At 42.2% G+C, this 26,312-nt stretch overlaps 1 protein-coding gene across 7 annotated transcripts in view; it reads right to left on the bottom strand.

Moving 5' to 3' along the window:
- PTPRF (protein tyrosine phosphatase receptor type F) overlaps positions 1-26,312 on the bottom strand; it is a 392,393-nt gene that overhangs the window by 194,239 nt on the left and 171,842 nt on the right. For all 7 annotated transcript variants that reach the window (XM_075508594.1, XM_075508595.1, XM_075508590.1 and 4 more), the window contains 2 exons: positions 5,226-5,371; positions 2,340-2,481 (listed from right to left, as the gene is read on the bottom strand). In XM_075508594.1, the coding sequence (XP_075364709.1) occupies positions 2,340-2,481; positions 5,226-5,371 (288 nt within the window). The remainder of the gene's footprint in view (positions 1-2,339; positions 2,482-5,225; positions 5,372-26,312) is intronic.

The following is a 26,312-nucleotide window of genomic DNA, read 5'->3' as shown; positions in this document are numbered from 1 at the left end:
CCTCTACAAAATTCATGTTAGGAAAGCCATGGCATAACAGAGAGGTGGGGCACTTACCACTGTTTTTTGGAGGCAACTGAGACTAAACACAACCACAACCAGGGCACTGAGTTGCAATATCCCCTTTGCCAACATGTAAGCAAACAAAGGAATATCAATAATAAAAAAAAAAAAATCACACTCCCAAAAATGCAGAAACAGCATAATCTAAGGCAGATAACACAGAAGAATAAGATAGCCTGACTGGAAAAAATACAGACCTGTCCATAGAACATCTCGGGAAAGAGAAATACAAACCGTTTTTTCTTAAATACAGATACATCATAACAACTCATCTCCTTTGTCAGTTAAGCCAACATAAGAGGCACATGTAGCTCTTCATCCTCTGCATGTAATCAAGTTCACACTCTATATGCATGAGCACACACAAACTGTTATACAGCAAACGTTTCTTAATTTTGCCCATTACAAGCGTGCCCAGCAAGGGGTCGATACTCTTCAGTTAGAGAGGAAAACACAGCCCCCTAGCCTGCAGATCGTTTTTGACCTTATGGGATCGTGTTAAACTAGCATTACTCCCGATTAAAGGAAGTTTCCAAGCAGAAAAGCAGGCTCTGTGCCTGACCGGTAGTGACTTTTGCTTCTGTGGCTCTTAAATAGTGTGCACGCATGTCTTTTCCTGTCTCTGGTGTTCCCTAGCATTCCCCATTTATGTGGTGGTCTGCAAGTTTTACCTCATCAGGAAACCAGCAGGAGCACCACGGAGCTGAGAAATACTGATGTGCTCCTTTATGCAATGCATGTCTCTGCAGGCCTTTGAACATTAACACAGAGCAAATAAATTATTAGCATGTGTGTGCATGTGCATACATATCTAAGATACAGAAAGGCAACTGCGACCAAAGGAAACAGGAATGTGCTTGGAATAGTTGGATATTCAAATATCTAGTGTCACAAAAATCCAGTGGCAAGAATGATTTAAACGCAGATCTGCACGTAAACTGCTGAAAGAGCTCCGCTGAGCTTTATGCACTCACATATACGGCTGCAAAGGCAAGAAGTAACAAAAAAAATTTGCTTTTTTTCCCCAATAATTTTCAAGTCTATAGCACCTGTTATCCTATTCTTAATAATACTACTACTGAAGAGCAAGCTGATCCTTTAAGATGCCCCACCTCCAGAAACAAGACACACAATCACATCAAGTACTGAATGATTTCTATGATTCCCATCACCACAGTGTCTGAGCACATTACAGTTGTTTACTGTATTCTTTGTCACAGAGCAGAGAGGAAAAGATGATTACCTCTATGATATAAATGGGGATGGGAGAACAAGGGACAATAGGTAACTTGCCAGGTATGGCTGGCACACTCACCATTGGGATAACCAGTCTCCACTGGTTCAAAATCATACAACAATAAACGCTTTCCAGTCTAGTTTTTTCATTATTCTAAAGTTTCCACATCAAGCCATATACACCAAGCAATTTGCCTAAGCCTTTTCCTGCTTGTCTTAGTAACTGCAAGTAAAAAAAGATCCATTCAGCTAAATGCCCCAGATTTGTAATATCTCAATACATTTACAAAATCCTATATATAAACAAACACTACAACACATTTATGTGCTGAAAAAAACCCCACATTTCCTTAAAAGCAGACAATAATTCTGACAATCTAATATAAAAAAAATCATCAACTGATCACAAGCCTTTTTGTATCCAATACACTGTTGTTCCACAAAACATTCCGTTTAGAAGAAACAACATAGCAAGCAAAATAAAACCTGCTCATATAGCACACAAGGATCAAAATCTATTCTTTAACAGGAGAAACAGAATAACAAGTTATGACTACAGTGAAAAGTAAACCCAGCTAAATTCCACATCAAACTCAAAATCTGAAGAGTAACCTGAAAATCTATTCAAGAACTATGCTGATTTAATCCAGAAGGTGCAGCAACATAGATTAAGTTTCTGAATGTGAGATACACTTCTTAGATACCCTGAAGATGGGCGTTATATCAAAGCAAACAGATGAGAAAAGTATACAAATGTCTCTTTAGCTAGCCCTCCAAGTTCGAAATGACACACCTCAATCAGACAATACAACGAAAACACTTCAAAGAAAGTTCAGAATCTGCAATCCTTTCATGATTGTCTCAAAAATATTAGGTTCTATCACTAGGAGAAGTTATAGCAAATGATACAGGAAGAACACAGCTTTTCCAACCTAGCTAGAATACCACCATGTCATTTAAAAGCATCACACCAACATGTAGCTACCAAAGTCAAAGCCATGTCATCTACCACCTAAGGCATAAAAAAATTTCCCACTTACCTTCTAACACTGTTAATTTGGCACTCGTGTTTATCTCCCCAACACTATTGGTTGCTGTGCACTCATAGATAGCTTCATCCCGATGAACACGCAGGGGCTGTATCCGCAGAACCGATCCTGATCCATCATCAAACTCAATAACCTTTAACAATGAAAAGAAAGCACTTCTTTACTGATATCTTCTGCAACAAAAACTGAAAGTCAAAACAATCCAGGGGTTAAAAGCCAAAAACCAAACCAAAAGAAGCCCTGTAAGTTATAAAATACCATGCAATTAGTCAAGCGTTCCAAGTCCAGAAATGCAAAAATTTCAGAGTCAAGAACATATTTGTCCTCTGAGGAGGCCAGAACAAATGAATATCCAATGAGGTTCTTTATGAATCAATTAAGGTTGACAAATTATCAACCTGGTAATAAAGATGTGGATCTGATGATTTAAAACATCTGAGCCATATTTGCACTAATGGTTTTACTAATCACACTGATAGCAATTTAGTGCCAACTTTCACCTTGATGGAAGAGCAGAATGATATATTCCTGTGGGATTACCAGGAAAATAGTCACAAAACTAGAATAAAACCTTGAGCACCTACAGCGCATGCTAACTCCAGCAGAAAGTGAGGGCTTTTAATGTCCTTCAGCATCGGGTACTTTGCAACTCTGGCATAATCAACAATGATGTAATTACGATCCCTTCCCCAGCATAATAAATTAAGTCCTTAATAAATCATTGCCTTTCCATCCATCCTGCTAAGCTGTAACATGCATGACTAACTTCTGCATGGAAGAAAGAGGTATTTGTTAGTTTGCAGCTGGATCACTATACACTATTCCTTAACAGCCAGGCTGTGAAGGCACAGCCTCAGGCCACTGTTAATGCCAAACTCATCCTTCTCCTATTACTGAGCACAGCAAAAGTTGGAAATATTAACTCTACTGCAGATGGTGACGGCACGAGGGAAAGGCACAAGCCCCCCTCCTGTCACTTGGGAACGGCAGGGGAAGATGAAGAGCCTAAGCTACACTTCATTCCAAACATGTACGTCAGCCTAGGACCTGCATTACCCTCACGCAAAACTTTTACCCTATTTTCAAGAGCCCCATTTAGGAGTGCTTCTCATAGCACAAAGACCAAATGAGTGAAAAGAGGAAGGAGAAAAACAATGTGTGCCACAAGACTCTGCAGTGATAGGAGAAACAGGAAGAAATTAAAAGGTAACCAAGACCACTGAAAATCTGTTATTCCTCACACTGGAAGGAATAGCCCTTCTGTTCTAAGCAATAGAAACAGCTTGCAAAAAAACTTAATTTGGGGTCAAGCAGCAGCAGACAGGACAGAGAAATATGAACATGACCACAGTACATTTTAAGGAATTATTTTTTTTTTTTAAATACTCAATTTTAAATTAAATATGAAACTGTGACAAAATGCTAAACTTTCTATAACCTTTACACAGGATAGGGCTGCTGCCAAATTTTAAAACAAGACAAAGTCAGATGCAGAGATTAATTCACTTCAGTGACAAGGACTAAAAAGCTAAGAGATGAAACAGCAGAAAAGCTCTTTTGCCCTTACTATCCTTTGAACAAACACTCTGTGTGAGAGGAAGGGAGCTACAACTACTAAGGACCTGACAGACCCCAAGACCAGAAATGCTGTTTGTTTGCTAACAACGGATATCTCTTTTGTGTAATAACTCATCATGCGTGCATCAGATTTGTTTATTAATTTTTTCATTAAAACTGAATTCCAATTTTCCTCCAAATAAAGACTAGCTTAGTAATGAGGTAAAATTAATAGTTATCTAGCAAAAAAAGAAAGATATTATTCACTATCTCCTCTAACACAATAAAAATGCCTCAACTATGTATCGAAACTGATGTGAATAAAGGTATGAAATTGCTTGTCTAAATGCATATAATATGGCATAGCCCTCTGGTCAGCCACAATAAATACCAAATTCACTGGAAAGGTTATATCTACTTACAATTTAGAATGTTTAAATGGTTACTATACAACAAAACTTAACCTTTATTAGGGAAAAATAACAATGTAAAACAAGATTAAAATTGATTACTTTAATCAAGGTTTTCTGCTCACATACAAAATCATGATTAAAATTGGTGACTTGAATCAATCCATTCTGGGCAGCAAAGTCATCTTGTGCTCCAGTCAGAAAAGCAAAAACATCAAAGACAGGCAATTAGAGGAAAGGCAGCAGAATGGTAGAAGGGTCACATTTCCAAGGGCAGTTTTAGAGAAAAGAGCCCAACACCAAAAAAGGGAAATGGAGAAAAAGGTGGAGAAAGTCAGTGAAAATGTATTTGCTATTTAAAATATGAACCAAATTGGATCCTTTTTTCAAAAGCATTTCTGATACCAGCTCTTCCCTCTTTCTCTCAGACTTTAGTTCACAGGGAAGTCAATTCACCCATCAGGATGACTTCGCCATTCCCCTTCCAAGTGCATTCGTGGCAGCAGCCATCACTTGGAAAGCCTTTCAATAGCGTTTTGCCATATGCCGCTTTTGAATTTCACTGGGGGACAGCAGGCCAAGGAGGTGCCTTATCAATTTTCACAATGAAAACAAAAAATTACTGCTAGATTCAGCTCTTATCTGCCATCCAATTCGGTGTAAGCCCTAGTCTCCCATCTGAAGAAGGATGATCCTATGTGTGTGCTTCCAGCGTCATGCTCAAAGGACAATGCCTGCTCTACAGATTGCATTGCTGCGAGGAAGGAAGCTTAACTTTACTCTAAAGCTCTAGACTCTGTATTGTAGTGATGCAGGGATACCTAGGTTGCAATGATGATTATTGTATAATTAAGACCTGCAAGCATTAGATTGATTACCGATTTTTTTTTTTTTTTTTTTTTGTAATTACCTCAAACCGCTGAGAACTGACTTTCTTCCCCTTCTTCATCCATGTGATACGAGGTTTGGGCTCTCCTGTTGCCTGACACACAAAAGAGGCCACTCCTCCAGAAATCCCAATCTGATCTTCAGGAGCTTTCATGAATGTTGGCTTGCCTGGAAAAATAACCAAATCACCCCCATGAGGACGCATCATCAGATAACCAAGGAATGTGTCATGTTAACCTAAATTATAAGATAATTGGTGCTCCTACTACAAATCCAGGTTGAATGGCCTCGGCCACACAAATTCAGTGCAGACTGCAACATGACAAGCACAGTTTCTGCTTGAGTACCTTTTTTCCTGCAATGAATAGAGTCCATCTGGCTTGCCTGTAAATGAGGGCAATAGAAGGCTCCCCCCAGCCCCCTGGGCATTCATTCAGGTATATGACAATTTGGAACCATTTTTACAGTTTATTTTTTTAATGAATGGATTTTTGCAGGTTTATAACACGGTCATAGCACTGGAAATTACAGAACAGCTGACACACCAAACCTACAAAATGTATCACACGTTGACATTAGTTTTCCTGAAAGCTGTTAAGACATTCATCAAAATTAACAGATACAGTTTTAAGTATACAAATAACAACCTTCAATTTCATTTTAGATGTGGATTGACATAAAAATCCTACAGTCTAAGTATCTGGAAACCTGCACAGGCTGGGCCATGCTTGGTAAGAAACTAATCACTAAATGTGAAAGTCAGCAAAGAAACCAAAGTGACATTCAGGCCTGAAAGACTCAGCAAAAATGAAAAAAAAATTTATCATGTAACATTTTAATAATCAATAAAAGAAGTTTCATGAAAATACAGTTGTGTCTTCTGGATTTACATGACAGACTTGATGGATAAAACTAGGCATCCAGGCTGAATGTTTGTATTTTTCTTCTGCACTCGCTGTACAAGAGCATTTTACAATATATGATCTGAGGGTCAACTGGAAACACTGCTTTGTCCAAGTGAGAAGCGTTTGATGATCTCGTGTCCTTATAAAGCACTAAAACATTTAACTCCACAGAGGGAGTTAACAGAGTCCACCCACGACGTCATTCAGTGCACAGGCCACACTAAGGCCACGTTTCAAATACAATTCTGATCGACCACCTCAAAGATGAACCTGACCTACAAACGGGGCAGACACAGCTGCTGGGACGTAGAAAGGAGTGAGAGGAAAAACCTGTTCAACCCCAAGACACCAAACCAACGTCCCCAGCGGAGCTGGTGCTGGTTCTGCATCGTCACATTCTGGACACATCCACGAGTACGTCCTTGAGGGAGAGGGGGCCTTACTCTGCCCCCTGTTCCCCTCGCCTCCCCTCCCTGCCTCCAGACACTGGTGCCCAAACCCCTACAAGCAGCTCCAGGGTCACCAGAGCTTCTGCGGAGCAGATTCAGGCCCCTAACTTGGCAGAAAGCCACTTTTTTCTTCTTTTCCGAGCAGGGTAGGGAGCACAGTGGCTCTGGGCAGGACCACAAAGGGCTGGGGGGGGGGGGGGGCGGGGGGGGGCAATGGAAGATGGCACCTCTCCTCGGCAGCTGCAGGTTGGCACCTGCCACCTGAAGCTGCGGAGTGCAACTTTGCCCTTACACAGCAATCTTTGAAGACACTGCTAAAACTGTGGGACCCTCCTTAATCCCAGCTTCACCCTCTGGTTTAGCCCATGCTAACTGCTTACGCAGACCCCCACCGTCCCCACAGCGCGACACAGGGTGACTCAACACGCATGGCAGCTCGACCCAGTGACACACTCCAACTGCTGCTTTTGACAAAGCCCAGAGGCCAGGCTCTGCCCTACTCCAACCCGTGTGGACCAGACCCGGGAGACTGCTGAGGCCCGGAATGCTTCTTGCTTCACACGCACACCACCACGGTCTGTACGGGGTGCAGGTGTCAAGGTGGTGGCAGGGGGAGCTGCAGGAGGGTCTCTGTGAGGAGAGGTCAGGGCTGCCCTGTGCTGGACACAGCCAGTTCCACAATGGCCCCACAGCAGAGGACAGCCAAGCTCCTCATGGCAGTGCCTCTGTGGTCACAGGTTTAAGAAGGGGCAAAATGCCTCACGGCCGTGACGAGTGAGGTAAAAAGTGTGAGAAACAGCCCTGTGAGCACCCAGGTCAGAGGGGGACAAGGAGCTCCAGGCATGCAAGCAGAGAGTCCCCTGCAACCCACACAGACACCAGGGTGGAGCAGGTATTTCCCGATAGCCCGCAGCTGGGTGGGTATCTGGCAGCCGGCCAAGGTCAACCCGCCACAGCTTCAGAGTGAAGGACAAGGTCAGACCAGCGGGCACCACATGGAGAAGCAACCACCAGCTGAGGACACGCTTAGCAGAGAGGGGCTGGTGGCACGCCACTCCTGAGGCAGCAGGACAGCAGACCCCTTCAAAACTTGCGACATCAGATGCTCAGTGCGGACTGTGGTCATGTGCTGGAGAGCCCACCAACCGCCTACACAGACCACGGGCAGCAGGGGACACACCAACCCTGAACCCAGGAGATCTGGAGGTCACAGCTGAGACACTAAGCTGCAGCCCTGGACCTCTACTACCGCTGCTTGCTCGGCTTTATTTCCAAAAGGCCTTTGCAGACAGCGGATCCACTGAGGTCAGCACTGTCCATGCAGATGTGGATACACGCGCTCTGTCGTCAACAAGCTTCTGTGAAGGAATATCACAAATCTGACCTGACCACACAAATTCATCACATGCAGGTGTACTGAATTTTGCCATCCTTGGTGAAGGGAGCCCCGGGACTGCGCAACGAAAATAGCTCAAAATCCAGAAAACGCCTTTTAAGGCATGATGGCTGCTGTCTGCAGTCTTTGGCACACTGTCCTGACATGAACAGCAAGCAATTATTAAGTGTGCTTGCTTAACTGATGCTGATTTCACATATTTACTCATCTATAATCATGTCTATTTCTACTTAGTTTGTATTTACATATATCCGTGTTTATTCACCTCTCATCTATCCCAGTGAAATGTTAATTTACTGTTCAGGCTGCTAGTGATTGCAGTGTGATTGACTGTTTCGCTATGCAGTGTGCTGAGCTGATGTCTTGTATTGCATTTCGGAAGTTGATTTGTTCTTTTGATTTTCTGTTATTTACTCTGTGATCTTAGTAAAATAGTGTAAATTTTTCAAATTACAAATACAGCAGAATCCAAAAAACTTTCGTCCTTGAAGAATACAATGCAATTATATCTCTCACTGTACACCTACTCCCCAGCTCATACACTGAGGACTTATTTTACTTTTGTACATTTGAAAAAAAATCAATACTATTAAAAACCAGAACAAAAGGAAACTGAATGTTCACTGGCAGTAAAAGGTAAAAAACCTGCTGCCTGGTTCAGCTTGAATTTACATTGTTGTAATGAATCTTTTTCCTCTGCACATTTAATTGAGCAACACTGATTTCTGGAAACCATCTAAATCCACTGAGACTGGTCACAAAAGTATACCTGTATATAAACTGAATTCTCACACAGTCTGGGAAAGGGTATTTCTACAAAGTCATTTTAAATATTTGTATGCCCTACAGTTTTGAAATGGAAGGAACGTACTAATTAAGCAAACCTAAAATCCTGAGTCCTGGCCCCAGGACAATAGAGTCGGGCATGGGCATACATATTTTTATACTGATTAGTAACTGTTACAGCAAATCCCCAAACTTATCTCAGTGAGAGCTAACAGAAGTGCAACAGATCATCCATGAAATCTTGGTGTCTGAGGAAAATGCACATTAAGTGGACTAGACTACCTCCATACCTCCCCTCCAACCATCTCTATAACTCTACTGCCCAGAGGACGCTGCCATGGGACATATCACCAGTTACCTCCAAAGGGCAGTAGTAACGAGCACTAGGGAGGGACAGGGACAGGTGATGGTCCAAGCAGTCTTTTTTAACCTGTTTTGAGTGTTTGCACTCTTAGGGTAGCCCTAGGTACACAAGCAGAAAAAAATAAAGACGTACAGAAAATATAATATTTAACCAGTAACATAGTCCTTCTCTTTTTCCCCTCTTAAATTCAAAATGACCAGAGTCTCCATGGAAGATTATGCACACGCCAAGCTTGAAGGTAACTGTTTGTTGTTCAAACAAACTACAAATAAATAGAAGGAACTGAAATGTCTTTCGCAGTGAAATCTTGTCTTTTCCCTGATGACCTAAGGACCAGGCAAAGCTGAATATTTTTTTATTGACAGTTTAAAAAAAAAGAGCGATCATATTCCAAAGACAAATCTGTGAAATATTAGCTTGAGAGAGAACCTCCCAAGCAAGTCTTGGGTGACAGCAGGGAGAGGTGCCGGATGGCTGGGTGCCCATCACACCCACCTTCGCTTACTCCACCGGATGGAGTAACTCCTCCAGCCTGGTGTATTTCTCATTTGATAACTCCAAGTCCAAACAACTCCAGCCTCTCTCTCCCTGGCCTCTCTGCTCAGTGTCAGATTCCCAGAGCACGTTCAGTCCTCACCCTCTAAACTAATTCTTGCTCCTCACTTCGTAACCAAGTTCCCATTACACCAGGAGTGCAAATTACTGCTATCATAATTTCTATTCACTCATAAGCTTCAGGCAGGAGAACAGGAAAACTTTCACCTTCCTGGCTGAAATTTTCCCTGTTTGGTCTTTGCTCAAAACTGAATTATTCCAGAGAGCTTATGGGAACACCACAGTTCTGAGGAGGAAGACCGTGAAAAATAAGAGTATTTTCTTACAAGAGAAAGAAACAGGCTTCATCTTATTTGGCTGGGGGCTGAAAAATAACAACTTGCTCAGACATGCTCTCCATTAAGAAACTTTTTTTTTTTGGGGGGGGGGGGGGGCACCAAACAAAACATTTCAGAAGAAAAGGGCTTTCCTTTCACAGTTGATAGTGTTGAAAAAGTCACTTGCTGAGCAAGCACAGATTCCTGGATAATCCTATAAAGTGAATCACAAGGAGGGCCTCAAGGTGTGGAAGAGACGCTAGCAGAGATTTAGGCACACACAAGTCTACTTCACTATGCTGGAAAATAGCAGCACACTCACGCAGAGCCCTGGGCTAGGGTGTGTGATGCTTTCAAAAGAAATGCTCCCTGGACTTACATTTTAAGAGGCCCACAAGAACATGGGTACAGAAAGCCAGAAGGAGAAGTACAAGCAGACAAGATAGGTATGCGCTAATCAGTAAGGCTGTTGTCAGCCCTCCCCAGCAAAAGCAAACGTGATGGGTTTGCGAGGGGAACCTGAAGCCCCCAAAGGCAGAATCTCTGCTCTACTGGAGAGCCGCTGACACAGCCTTCCTGCAGGGCAGCTCAGAGCGAGAGACAGCCAACCATGAAGATGCATCTCTCTCACCCATATTTTATATATAAAACCACTGTTGTTCTCTGCTATTCTAGACAATTTGCTTGTTGTGAAGCAATCATTATAAATCAGAAAACCACCTCAGCAGCTATTTTAAAATCTGCCCTACCAAACACTTGCAGCAGAGTAGTAACGTTTCAGTTTTCTTTTTCAGGTTTTCCTTTCTTTACCAGAGCAGTTCAGAGTCACACCATCCCATGTGTTGTTTTTAGGCTATGCAGCTTCTCAGTGAACCCAAAGGACCTTCCCAGGGAGAAAAGTCTCTTTTGCCAGATTTCCTTCAAGGCCGAGGCACAGAGGTGTAGCCTCCCTCTAACTTGGCAAGGTGTCTTTTATGTGAACCACGGCCTTTGAGAAGTAACATATGATCTGCATTACCTGACTTGAATACCAGCCAGAGCCTTGAAAAATGATGCTGGGTCACGTACATTTAGCACAGATCCTTGTATTTTGCTATACATTAAACGCACATCAGTCATATAAAAGACGCTTCCTTGTAATTTTGTAAGAGCGAAAAAATTTCAAGTGGCTGAAACATAATATATGCCAACATAAATATGCTTCATATACCCAAATATTAACTTGTTTTATTTCAAAGACCCATCATTAGATGGTTTCTTAAAATAAATGGGAAAACTAAATTGAATCCTGATGCTTTTTCAGTATTTAGCACCCACATCAAATATACTTCATCCAAAAATTTTAATTCAGAAACTGGCAATCATACTGCTCCTCCTGTTCTTGTGGATGCTATTTTTCCAAAGAGTTGCACACAGGTTTGAGAAAAATGAATTATTAAACACATGTCTGCAATTAAGTGTTCTATGAACACTCACCTGCTGCGAGAGCTTTTAGAGAAAAATATCTCTGTCCTCATGCTACAAGTGCCCACTGTTCTAAATAGAAGGGCAGCCAAAAAGAAGACTGGTGTTGTAGGAGAGGGGAGCTTGTATTTTTATCTGAAAGCTATTATGACTTGGGCTAAATTAGGGTTGCAAGTAGCCTCCTTTGTGAAGGAAAAAATTACAGTTGTGATATGAGATGAACTAGATAAGGACATACAATAGGCATACATGGGTAACCTTATTGAGGTGCCTGGGCTAAGTGAATTAAAAGACGTTACTGACACAAGCAGGAAAAGATCATAACGGGAATAATTCTTGAGTCTGGAAATTACGAAATTCAGGTTTAAATCCCTGCCTTTAACCTTCCCTGTCCCATATGCCAAGGCATGACTGCGCTTCAGCTTCCACTGTAAAACTTGCCTGCTGTTCTCACATGGCTGCTGTCAGGACGAATACGCGAAAAATGATGATGTGGCTCAGTTGTTACAACACTGGGAAGAAACCAAGAATGACACAGACTTTCTCATGTTCACGACGGACTTTGAAGTGGAAATAAAGTGGTCTAGAAGACAGAGGTGGCCCATTCTTTATATAAGCAGCAGGGGTATTTACAGCAAGGGTATTTCTCTTTCTCTGTTTCCTTTATGATCTTGGATGATTGATATCTGTGCATGGATGGATGCCTGCTGGAAGGATACTCTGGTGAAACCTACATCTGCTGCAGGGCAGGAGGCAAGCCAGTGGGCTCTCCAGCTATCCTTACGTCTAATATCCTTATGTTTTCCTTTCAATATACCCACCATCGTTTAAAGGTGGTTCCTGTCCCTTTGTGATAATTAGGAATATTGTTTGGCAAAATACAATTTTTCAAACTTGCACTTTTAATTCTTGTATAATTTACAAGTAGAAAGAGCCTGTTTGAGCCTTGTAATAACATTTCTTTAGCAACAGCTTACTAAAGCATCGGTGGGTCTCGGTGATCACAATGCTAATTCATTCCTTATTTCTCCTATTTCGGTTTTATTTCACTAAGATGACAGCACTTTGTAAATGAAACTTTTGTCCTTTATTGCTTGGTGCAAGGTACTTATTAAATAAATGCAAATATACATAGTGGGGTCTTGCACGCTCAGATACATACACAATTTTCTTTTTACCAGTGAATGGATCATAACCCTTTCTCCCATCCACTTTAAAGACAGACACTTAACTGCATCCCAATCACAGAAAATGGCATTCCAAATTCAACACATTCCTCAGATCACTCTGAATTACAGGTTACCTAATGTTACCTGCACATCCTCCTCTCTTGTTTTATCATCTTATTGTTATTAGGTTTTAATGCTTAAGAGATTCCCAACAGCTAGGACAAATGATTCTGCTATTTCAATCCAATTTTAGCAGCTGAGTTTTCCAGTTTCAAGTGTGGTTGTCCGTGATAATCAAATCTACAAACATTATCTCAAAGCAAGTTGCATTTCTCCTCACCTTCATCCCCTGACTTCCATAAAGTTACTCATAGATACCTTTCAAGTTCGTACAAAATGAAACCAAATAAGGTGAATGATTAATACACAAATCTCTAAGAAGTAGATCTTTTAACATGTTCAATGACCTCTGTAACTTTCAGGGGAAAATTTACATTACAAAAATAATAAAAGCAGTCATCCAGCAGAGGCTGTGATTTTCCCTAAACACTAGCAGGAAAGAGAGTGAACTAAGATGCAAGGTACCAATTTCAGCAGGCGAGACCCACTGTGTTTTGTTTATATGTAGAAAGTTTAATTGAGGAGAATGCAAATGCAAGGGTACATGTTAGGTCAAATGTATAATTTTATCAGTATTTATAATGACTTCAGCTCAGAAACTCTTATAATCGTTGATTCCTGCTTCTTCACCATCTCGGCAAACACGTGCTGCTCACAGTTTCTAAAGGCTCTTTCCTTACCATAAGCCCAGTCTAAAGGCAAAGCCTTGGACGGGACTGAGGGGTGTCTGCAGACACACAGGTGGGAATCTTCACACCCAGACTGGCATTTTCAAGCCCTCTTTTCCTTTTTGTTACTACAGGATTTATACTTACTAAATCTGATATAAAACATGAAATAGTATTTAAGTCAAAATTGAATATTTTAAAATTTCTTCTTAAAGAAACAACTTAAAACCTCATGTGTCCTGTGTACTTCTGGCCAGGGTCTGGACGGTTATACATAAACCAACCCTGCACCAGTAGAAACTGGGTGTTCACTGTTAAATGCTGATGTTTGGAGAAACCTGCTTATTCCACAGAAATACGGGTTAAAAGCCGTTAGTTCACTCAAGTGTTAAGGCCACAATTAGTGGATATTAATAAACTACAGCAACAGCCTGTCATCATAGTACTGTACTTCAGTAAATTTCTAATTCTGTTTCTTTATGAATCATGGAAATTGTTGAAAGAGTTTAAAGGCCTAAAATTAACTGACATGGCACTGAAACAGAATTGTCTCCAGCAACCACCACACAAGGATGCTGTGCAAGTCACTCAGCGGTGCTGAACATTTTGGGTGCCGATTTATTTGTGAGAGGGTTTTAGGCAGGTAACTTAGACCTTAACACAACGGGAAGGTGGTTTCTCTTCATATCATATCTGCAGGGTGCCTACAGATTTTGCGCACAGGGTGGAAAATTTTCTCCGTTATTTTTCAAAACTGTTGTAATTGCAATGTCTTTCTCAAAGTGCCTGGCTGGCTATCAGTGTGAGCTGCTTTACATCTTAGTAAGAAAATCCCTAACTCTGGCTAATCCCTGTGCTGTGATTGACTCTTGTCCATGGGTTTTTTAAAGTTTTTTTTGTGCCAGGAAAGGGGGGAAAAAAAATGAATCAACCTCTCTACTATGACACCATCCTTATGATTGCTTCCAATAACTGAAATAACACGTAACTAGAAAAAGAAAAATATGCCAAGAAGCACAAAGCAGTCCTGCATACGACCAAAGAATACTGATTAAAAACAACGCAGAAAAACAGCCCAGAAAAACATCCTTCTAGAACCTGAGGTCGTCTTCATTTCCCCTCCTCTGCTTTTATGTTTCCCTAGAGCACCCACAGCCTGTGTGTGCAGCTTGCCACGTATCTTGGGGAAAAGCCAGACCCCTATATATGGGTTTAGCTTTTGATTCTAACTCCCCAGCGTTTATACCAAGTATTATACAGAGTAGAAAAAGAAGGGAGAGCAGAGAAGCGCTGCTCTAACTGCAGACCTTCCAGCAGCCTCACAGAACAGTTTTCTGCTTTGCTTTAATTTAAAATTGAAACCTGAAGTCAAATTTCCACCTGGTAATAGCTTAAAGGCACTTCCAATTAACTTGGTAATACACGCTTTCTGAGTTAATAAATTTTTCAGCCTCTGTTTAATACAATTAAACATTTGGGCCTTTGGCCTTAGACCTTATTTAGCTTGAGAAAGGACTGCAAGGAGACTGCCTCCAATTATCACCATTTACAGAACATTCACTTAAGGGCTTTCAAATGCATACATATACAATATTCATTTATTCATACACAAAATTCAGTACCTGAATTCAGGCCTCCTCTCTCTTGCACACAATACATACGACGGACAAGAGAATAATAATGCCAGCTACTGGGCTCTGAAATCAGTCATCACAACGCCGCCTGAGGCGGGACGTAACAGCTGTGCCTGCTCCTAGGAACTTATTTTCCTTCCAAATCTGCATTTTGTTATTTGCAAATTTCTTCAAAACTTCAAAGTTAACAAAGCGTATTGCATAGTGTAAAGAACCCGTAAGATATGCAGGACCAAGAAACAAAGACAGAACTGAAATCTTGTGCTTGAAAAAACATGAAAATTAATTTTGCCAGCATGCCTACCACATTAAACACCATATTCTTTTACACAAAAGGATTAAAAGGTTTTAATCCCTCTTTGCAAGCAGCTAGTTCTTGATTCAGCAGTTCAAAAGGCTTTGCCAAGCTCAGGTTTTTCCTCTGCTTTTAAGAATTACAAGTGAGTGTAAACCTTATTTTGTAAACAGAGAGCATAGTACAATGATTTTAATAGAACTGGGAGCCAGAGTAAGCGACCTCTTCAGAATATCTGTTACTAAAGCAAAGGCATCCCGGGCTCTCAGGAAGGGGCCTGCATTTCATTTTAATGCCACTGTACGTTGTTCTGTCCTCCTCCTAGTAATGAACCAAATTTCTGCCTCATCTACCCGGTGAGGAGGAAAACTTTCTGCTTAATGATAACGAGTGCGCTCTGGCATTCCTGTTACACCAGTGATTTTTTTTTCCTATTTGTATCAACTGTTTTATCATGCAGCAACTGTGGTACAGTCTGCAGAAAACCAAGAAATATAATTTCCACATTTAAATGTTTACTGGAGTATAAAAAATTTCAGCAGGTAGCTAGGCACCCTAGCAAAACACTCTCAAGTGAAGGGGGTGGGGTGGGGTGGGGAGTTACTTGTTTTCGCTCAGTCTTACTTGAAATTCCCCAAGAAACAGGAATATTTCCCCATTAAAAGGCTTCCTCTAAGTCAGACTCCTTGATAAGCCTAGATAGAGAGGTTCAATGCTTCTGGGAGACACCAGGCAGCATTTTTCCCCCATAACGATGTATTTTAGCAGTGGCTAAATGAAGGTACAGAGTCACACACAGCTCAAAAGCCATTTGAGCAGAGTTTCGATGCCAGGGCTACCACCTCCGCCTGGCAGCAGGACTGCGCTGGCGGAAGGCTGCTAAGCAATTCCGATCCTCCACAGCAGAAAGACAAGAACCCAAAGTGAGAGCCGAGGCCATGCTGTGCAGCGCCCAGCTGCACCCTGACCTGGTGCAATCGGTGGGGAGCTGGGGAAGCTCCGGAAGCCACTGTTTCCTGTCCATGAACTGCCCCCGAGTTTTCCCAAAATGGCTTTGTACGTATGTGGAAAACATCTGACTCCATCCAACATGAATATTGGGTGTCCGAGCCCCACAGTAAAGAGCATGCCGGGGGTTTGCAGTTTTACAGTCATGGCAAACCAGCCCTGCTCCGTGCATAAAGCAGGGCAGGCGCTTCATCCCCGGAGGTGCCCAGTCCCCTCCTCCACCCAGGGCTTTCTGGTTCAGTGAGGGCTGACTTTTAGAAAGGCAAAATTAATCGCCTTCATGGTTGCTGCATTCTTGATTTAATTTTTCTAGCATCCATTCCTTGCTGTGTTATGAATTTAACAGATAAAATGAAAAGCTCTTTTCACTTTAATAAGTTTTCTCTGTGTAGATGATCAGGTCAGCCTCTAACTGTTTCCAAACTAAACTCCTTAAATCTCCAGCTACCAGGCATGGTTCCAGATTTGATCTTTTGTGGCCTTTTACCTGCACCAACTTTTACTTGATTTCACCTGATTACGCAGAAAGTCACAAGAAATGCAGAAACCTGCGGTCCACATGGAGAAGTTACTGTTTGCCCCACTGTGAAAACTTGCTGTGGCCACCAGGTCTACCCTGAAGCCCAGAACATAATGCACTGGGACCGCAAGGTGCTGAACTTGAATCTCCAGAGTTGGCCTAGGATTTGTGTACAGGCTGGAGTACACGCTGAAGAGGAAGGGCTGCACGCAGGACCCGCAGGACCGGGGAGCCACCCCTGCGGGCGTTTCGTGCACGGGGGCCACTGGGAAACCCAGCACCACAGTTACTCTATGGGCTGCGCGGCAGTGTGCAGCTCTGAAGGGACTGAATCTGTCTAAAGCAGATATTTCTTCTATGTCGTGAATTATCTCTTTCTTCAGCATCTCTGACAGTATCTGTGTCTCTGGGAAAAGGGAAAACCAGTTAACGTCGCTGTTGCAGTAGGTATCTTGGCAAGGCAGCACATATATTCCACCAAGGAGGTAGTATTTGAGACAGTGTATTTTATCCTCACAAAGCCAGAAACACGGCCTGCTACCCAGAAACAAACTTCCCTAGTTAAAAGCACCAAAAGTATAATCCACACTGGTTTAAGGAGGAAATGTTCCTTGCTCACCACAGAGCTCTGCTGCAGTGACATCAACTCCTGCAGTACCTGATGGGACATGAGCAGACCAAAATCCAACAGAAAGTGGTGGCAGGGAGTTACAGCACATGACCAGACCCAAAGAAATGGGCATCCCCAACACAAGCTTTCCGGCTGGGTACCCTTCAGCAGCTGCCTTCCCTGTGAAGACTTTACTGCTCAGATCACACTCAGAGTCATGAGCCGCACGGGCTGGCATAGCACCTAAAGAGTAACGTTCACCAAGCTGGTATTAAGCAGGAGCTCAGTACAAAGGTTGGGAATGTCTATGAACAATGAAAAGCATCCAGTAATTACAGCTCCTGTAATTTTTCCTTTTGCATTCTCTCATGCATCTTAACTCAAGTTATTTTAGCCGTGACCTACTCACAAATAGTTCTGGATTGTCCCTCAACACAGAACTCCAGCACCTTCTTCCACGTTTCTCCTCACATCAGCAGCAAGTCCCAATTTCATGCAAGATTCACACGATCACAGAGGGTAGCCAGGAATTGTGAGTGGCTGTTCCACTGTTGACTCCTTGCCATACAATCACCAGGATAAGCCCATCAGGGGAGAATCCAGAACTGGTGATACCAGCCCTCACACTGACTTTTGCAGCCTGGAAAGATGTTTATCCCCAAATCTGAGACTCACAAATACGTGGAAGGCTGCAGGTGCCATGAGAGAGCAGTAAGGAAGTATGCTGCTTACGGAGATTTGCCATACTTAGTGTTTGCCTGCATCACTTACTTTCATTCTCACTGCTAGACAAAACTATCACATGCTATAAGCTTAAGGGACATGCACCATGCACACAGATGTCAAACCTGCAAGGTTCAGCTTGCTTTTAAGCTCTTTGTGGAGACTACACAGAATATATTTATAATAGAAAACAGATTTGTCTTTTAGAGTGCTGTGTCTAAATCTCCCTCGTCCGTCCCCGCTCTGTTGACCGAGCCCCAAGGTTCCTGGCTTCACACTCGATTTGCTGAACTAAAATCCATACCAGCAAAGAGGATGACAAGCTACCTCAGTGTGAGCTAACTGCGCTTCTCGGGTTTTACATGCATGAGAAAGAAGGCACTGTTTCCACCTCGGGGATCTGACATCCCAGTATATTTCGTGAAGGACGTACGCCAGGGTGAAACACAAATCTGTACGTGAATCTGAAGCTCGGAAGAACGGCAGCCTTCCTTACCTACTGCAAGTCAGCACATTGCTAAATCGTAACAAAGCCTAGAAAGAACAGGAAGATGAGACGAAAGAGCCTGTCCAATTATGCCTGCCTCAAGTGAATTTTATTAGTTGCTCAGGTCTATTAACGGTGAGGATAGCATACCTGTATATAGGCAAATGGATCTTGCTTAAGAATTACCCATGCAGGAATAATCCCCTGCCTATCACCAATCTTTGATTTTCATGTTACGTTTAAAAGACTGACTTGAAGGTAGGTGTCAGCCAACTCTGCTTGTGTTCTCCAAGAATAAATGTTTATCAAAGGGGGGTTCCCTCTTTGCTGAGTTGGAATTAGTTACACCAACAGGGTATCAAACGGGTTGCTGCCTGTCACCGTTATCAAAGAGGAATTTGAAATAGAAACACTAAGCAGCAGCAACCGAGCACTGGAGCCCGTCAGAGCAAGTGTGACATGGGACAGCCAAAACGCGCAGGCACAGAGGGCTGGAAGGGGCTCTCCGAAGCAGAGTCCTGTCCCTTGGCCTCGCAAGGGCTGCACTGCACAACCACTTTTGTAAATGGATCACGCACCGTCTTAACACAGGTTTGCGTTTCAGCCACACGTCTCTTACTGGAAAACTCTTCCAAATTGATGGTCACGGAAACATGAGCTGGAAAACACATTGTGGTTTTCAAAGTTATTTGTTGCCAATTATACCCACTTGCTTGTATGCTAACATGATCCTTTAGCTGAAAAGGCTTCCATTCCATCTCTGTCCCTTTTCTCTCTTGCCCCCAATGTATACCTCAGATCATTTTTACCCCCTTCTTAATAGTAGTAAAATGTTTTCTGTCTTATATATCACCCATGAGACTTCACAGACTAGAGAGCTCCTCTTAAAGAAAAAAAAAAAGATACTGCATATTGATTCTTACAAGGGTTTTCTGAATTCTGCTTCATACTCTCCATAATACTTAGTCCCATTATCAACACCATCTTATTGAAAACCAAGAAAAAGCATGCATTTGGATTTGAGCATCTTGTAGAATATAATTCATAATCTTACCATCACCTTTTCTTCTTCCCCCCCTTTTTTAAAGTTATGCAGCTGAATATAGCTTTTGTTAATTCTTCTATATAATTTAAACCGTTCAGTCTTAGTTTAATTTGTATGGTCACATCTACAATGTCCTCATGACATACCATTTCCAAGTTTCAAAAAAACTTGCAGTTCTGTTGATCATGTGCAGAAACTGTTAACAAGGCTGCTGGGAAACCTCCACTTGCACTTCCATACACAAGTGCATGTCCAGATCCATCGTTTAACCATGGTTATGGAAAGAACAAAATTTTATTTGTAACTAGCCAGAAGCCTCAAAGGCATGTTTACTGTGCAAATTAGGAACTATGCTGTAGAGTCATACAAAACGTACAATTCAGCTGTTGTTATAATATAACCTCAGATAATTAAAAGTGAGATTAAGGTAGAAAAGCAGGAGATGAACTATAAACTGGGAGAACAAGCCCACCAGCACAACAGCAGCTGCCCACATTCTCAGTGCTTCAACGGTAAAAACAAGGCTGACAATACGATTTGCAAAGTGCTGAAATCACCCACAGCACCAGTCATAATCTTAGATGCACACTTCCTTCAGCCAAGCATTTTCCCACTATTACTGGTGTTAAAGCTGGCATACGAATTAAAGGTTTGAGAAAGGATGATGACAGTATGGAAATTAATCACACATTAATTTAAAACTTCCAGCTGTCTTGGCACTGTGAAGCCATCACGTTGCCACATCCTGGAGAGAAGTGACACACCGGTCCACCACAAGGAAATACAGCCTTGTATTCCAGGTGACTGTGTCTTAAAAGCTATTAAGTATTTTCACTGAGTTGCATCAAATCACATTTCAGAGGCCAGTGTTTGAAATTCCAAGCATTAGAAAGCCCCATTCAAAGTATTATAAATTCAGCAGTGGCACTGCAGCAGACAGGGATTTATCTTTCAGACTGCTGCAATCATTATTAATAATATTACCAGCCACTTCTGTTTTGCTAATTTGGTGCTTCACCTATGAATAAGTGAACTTCATGAAATAAATTACATAGAACACTATTAGTGTTGTTCTTACTGTATTAACAGGCATCCATGTATGTAATTCATCCACAGCCGTTTCTGAGTATATCTACGCTGCACATAATGCCATTAGGCACTGATGGGCTGGCTTGCAACCAGGCACACACTTTATGGACTCCCTTCTGGATGGCAGTGCAGTTGAACCGGTTAGGAAAGCCAGCATAGAGGGACAGTAGTTCTCTAACACAGACCTAGGAACTCCAGAAAAACTCCAGAGATGCCTTTCCGATTCTTATCTCCTTCTTGGATGCAGGGATTTAGGCTCTTTTTTTCTTTCTTGGAATAATGATTCTTGAACAGATCAGTCAGAATGCTGATTGCTAAAATTAAACCAGCTTAAATTGAATGCAGGACTCTGTCACACGTTGTCAAATGTGCTACAGAAAGGGAGGAGGACAGAAACAACTTCATTGGTGCTTCATTGCTGTCCAAGTGCGAGTTTGCAGTTGCAGGGGAAACAGAAGCCTGAATTTAGGAGTTGATAGGCAGGATTAAGGAGAAATGTATATTCTTTTAGATCCCTTCTCTCTTCCAATTCTTTGCTCATCATTTTATTGATGAAACAGACTTCAGCTACTTGGGACATCTGCTCTGTAATTCCTTTTTCAGGATTCTGAAGTTTCCTTAAAATCCAGGTTTGTTGCCATTTTGGCATGATTTAAAGAGACTGAGTGTATCTAAATGACTCAGAAGTACTGCAAACCCTCTTTTTTTTTTTTTCTTTTTTTTTTTTTTAACATTGAGAAGCCCATTCCATTTATGAAAGAAACAAGGAAAATACTGCATTAGGAGTTTTAAAAGGGCCATTATCTGCAGGAAGCTGTAGCAAAGCAGTAATACTGTCACTCACTTCCTAGAACTTGCTTTTTTTCTATCCTTCTATTAACTTTCAATATAAAATCAGAGAAAATTATATTATTAACTTCTTAGCCAGTATATTCTAAGTAAATATTCGATGCTTGCAGTTGGAGTTTCAAGTTCTTCAACTTTAAGAATTTAAGAGAAGGAGACAAGTGGTTTTGTTTCTATGGGCTTTCGTTAATTATTGGTGACAAACAGCCAAGACCATGCAGCTGAGATAACTGCTCTCTGAAAGTGCACGATATCCATTGCTCCAAAGGCAGCTCAGCTCTTCCCACCCACCACCGAGTGTCCAGAACGTGCTCTGCTTGCCAAATGTGACACACTGAACCCTGATTTCCAGTGCTACAGGCTGAAAACCAGAGCAAACGTTGCAACAAGCTTGATTGTATCTCCTCCGACCTAAACAAGTGACAGCTTGTTAAAATATTCTTGTCCTAGTTACTTGAGGAAAGTGAGCGTTTTCAGATGTCTTCTGACTAGTACACCTACAAAGGATGGAAAAATACGCAATACAAATAAAAGCTGGAGCAGACCTAACCGTCTTCATGGAGCCTGGCACCACTTCTGCAACAACACAGGTAAGGAAAGGAGGAAAAGGGAAACAATTTTCTTCAACTGTTTATGGAAAAGACATTGAATCACAAAAGCGTAGTCAGGAAGGGACCTCAAGAGGTCTCCAGTCCAACCTCCTGCTTGAAGTGGGACCCTCACCAACACTAGATCGCTTGAGCAAGTGCTGTTGTCTAGCCGAGCCTTGGGAAGCTCCAAGGATGGAGAACTGACCACCTTCCTGAGCAGCCTGTTGCAGTGCTGCTCTACCCTCCAAGAGGAAAAGTCATTCCTAGTACCATCTGATCCTCTATTTCAATTATTAATAGTGAACTTCAACACAGTTTCCTCTATCTCTGCATCTCATCTCTGCTAAACTTCGTCATTTATTATGACAGCTATTGAGCAACTGGATGACTAAAGATGGCAGATACTATGACTGTATGCATGCATCAGAGCTCATGTTTAAATAAACAAAAACACTATTTTCAAACATGGCTAATCACCACATCAATAAGACTTATTAATGGGATTCCAGGACATGGTTGAATGCATGTTGCAGCAGCAGGGACTGGCTTCAACAAACACAGAGCTCCATTCCAACCGTATGTCTCAAAGATAAAAGAAAAATTGGATTGCAATCAAATGCAGTGGATTAAATAACAAAAGAAATTAAACAAATGGACAATGTTTCATTTTATACATTCTGTGCACACACACACCCCCTGCCACAGTTTTGAGCATGTCAAGAGTTTATGAATCATAGAATAATTCAGGTTGGAAGGGACTTTTGGAGGTCATCCTTTCCAAACACCCACTTAAGAGAGGGCCAACTTCAAAGTTGGGTCCAACTCTGAAGCTGGATCAGGTTGCCCAGGCTGCCATCCAGGCAAGCTTTGAGTGTTTCCAATGATGGACATCCCACAACCTCCCTGGAGCCCTGGTACAATGTTTGACCATCTTCATGGTGGGGAATGTATTTGTTTTTTTAAAAATCATTATGTATTATCACTATTTCCCATGTTCCAGCTTATATCTGTTGGCTCTCACCCTATCACCACAAACCTGCCAGAAGAGCCTGACTACTCCTGCTCTACGCCTTCCCACTGGGCAGTTGAAGACAGCAGTAAGGTCCCCCTTTAAGCCACCTCATCCTAAGGCTGAACAAACCCAGCTTCCCCAGCCTCGCCTGGTGCATCTGGCACTCTGGAGCCCCCTCACCAGCTCAATACCAGTGTACTGCATGACCATACACCAGGCCACGATGCTGCAAATCCCTACCTCATCAGAAGATCCTATTCTTTGCTACCTGCCTTAAACAGGAGGGGCTGCATTTAGGAGTCAGTCTCCCTCTCCTATCTTTCAGTTTGTGGCTCTGTGTTCATAAGCATCTACAAGCTATCTGCTGTAAGCATAAAGTATGACCATCGCTAATGAAAGATGACTTCTTACAATACCTCCAAGACCATATGAACTGTGCAGGATATCAACCTGCAAATTTATCTCCCTTACACAGAAATATTACTTGACTAGCAGCCACAGCCCTTCCAAATTAACTTCACTTACAATTATTTCAAATGTTTTCACATCTTGCAACACTAGCACAGGGAACGGCAAGCCCCTGAACAGTGTTCTTCCCAGGTACCTGGTGTTTGTCATATTCCTCACACCCCTGGCTAGACAGCCTATCTTCAAATACTTTTTTTAATCAGATTTCCACTATTTACTCCTCCCCGCATTGGTTGCGAGACAAACGGTTCTTCTGCTGTGCTTATTGACACTTATGAAGCGTACCACAAAATGCGGGGGTATCGTAACCCTTTCTGAATCATCATATGCCAGCACTCTAAAAGAAACGCAGTTCAATGGAGCTCCCTCTACACAGGACTGCTACACACACTACTAACATTAAAACACTTTCAAAGACACTTCCCACTTCCGTTTCAACACATCACCTCCATTTACATTCAGTTATTATGTTAGTCTATGTACCAAATGAATACCAGTTGCAACTTCCACTAAGTAATGAAGTAACTGAGCATTTTAGAGCCACAAACAAAAGACTGTGCCTTTTTTGGATATTCTAAACCAGCCCTTTGCTGCTACAAAAAGAGAGCTTGACATCTGAGATATAAAATGCTCAAAAGAAGGCTGTATCAGTTAATCAAAAGAAAGTGATGACTGCAACAAACTTTATCAGTTCTGACATGGCAAAATGAGAGCAGGAGACCACTATCCCAGACTGGCGATTCCATTAACTCTTTGCATTACTATATTTCTATTTATTTTTGACTGTTCATAGACTATCAATAGCCATGCAGTGAATAACAAGAGCAGCAGCAGCAGCAGCATGTAGAGCCCACTGTTGTCAAGCCCCAGTTTTCAGGAAACCACCTTTAGCAACTCCCCAGTCCGCTGAACACGACTGTGGAAGCCGGAAAAGAGCAGGTTCTGCTGCCAGCAGCAATCACAACAGACAGCTTTTTTCTCTAACCCTAAAATTACTTTAACTTTGTCCATGAGAAACTAAACTATTTAGACTCTGGCACCATCACAAGAACTTACTGCCATGGGAAATATATATTCTATACGTATTTTATATAAACAGATCTTTTTTCTTGATTCCTCAAGTGCTCTTTCACTTTCCGTTGTATCCAGCTCTTACAGACATTCCTAATTCCCACTTACACGCAGGTTCAAGAGCTAATTCATGGACACCAAGGAGTAAAGGTTCAAAACCACATTTGTTACCATCAGATCTCTTGGTATCAACAAAGCAGGTGAGCAATGAGAAGCGGTTCCTGGTTTCTCACTCTTTACACACAACACATATGATGTTCTTGTTCTGGCCAGTTTGTCAAGTAGTAGTGTTGCTGGCCTGCTAACCTCAGCATGGGGGAGATTCGAGAGAAACATCTGGAGGAGGATACACTGGCACAGGTAGTAAAACAGCACCAACAAAACAAAAACATCACTCCATTTTTTCTCCCCGCCTTCAGAGAAACTGCATTTAATGGTCAGGGCTCTAAACTTCTCCCTGAAGAGGCTGAACTATTCCTACCTATCAACTTGATAAAGCCACTTTGATTATACTTTGCACGGCATAAGGGGAAAGCTTAGCACTTTGTGCACACGGAGCACCAGAACAATGAACCCTTTATGGAGGTCTGCGTACAAGTCACCAGATAATGGTTAGACTGACAAGGACTCAAGTCTCAGCACTGACAAGAGAAACTGTCAAAGTGTAACCATCAACTGTGCTCACAACACTGATTTTCTCCCAATAGTTCTGAGATCCCCAAATGGTAACAAGAGGCAGACTTAATGAAATCTATCATTTGCTGGAAGGGTCCTCCTTGATTAGCCATCCATCAGGGTGTACAGACATTGGAATTTGCTGTCCTCTCACAATGGCTAACTACTTGCTCCTTGGAAGATGGAAGGGGCTTTGCAGAGACAGAAGTGCCCATCTGCAATCTCTAGGTAATAACCTACACGCTGGAGAAGGACATAGGTACCTTGCTTGCCTGGATCCCTAAGACAACCTGCTTTTTGTGGTGCAAGTGAAGGGGTTATTAAATCTTTCAGGTGGAGAGAAATGTTACCGAGACTAGCAGAGCAGCTAAGGTTTATCCTCTTTGAAGCTGAGCCTGGGAGCTCAGACTGAGAACCAGCTGGCTGGAGAGGGAGCTGATGAATGTGTTCAGGCTGAGCAAATCCTTTTAGTCTAGTGCTTAAACACCTAGGACACGGCACAAGAAAGGGTCTTTCTCACCTGCTGCATCCTCCTGGAGGAGGAATGAGCAACTGTCAAGAAATATGCCCTCTCAAAAGAAAAATATTAACTGTAGAAGAAGCATAATAGCTTCACTGGAAGGCAGGGAAATGAGGGAGCCTGTTCCTAGCCGTACTCCTCCATGGCAATTCAAGCCCTGCACCGAGGAAGCTTCTACCCTGACAAGTCATTCCATCTAGTTTTAAGGTCAGCCGCTCGAGACAGAAAGCCTACCCACAGTATGCAGCTAAATACAGTAACTAAGATCCATTAGTTGAAGAGCACGTCGCAGCAAGGCAGCAGGCTCTGCAGGTGGGAGGGAT

Source organism: Mycteria americana, chromosome 7 (assembly GCF_035582795.1).
Source record: "Mycteria americana isolate JAX WOST 10 ecotype Jacksonville Zoo and Gardens chromosome 7, USCA_MyAme_1.0, whole genome shotgun sequence".
NCBI lineage: Eukaryota > Metazoa > Chordata > Aves > Ciconiiformes > Ciconiidae > Mycteria > Mycteria americana.
Note: the sequence above shows the minus strand (reverse complement) of the source record. Positions and strands in the feature narration are given on the sequence as shown.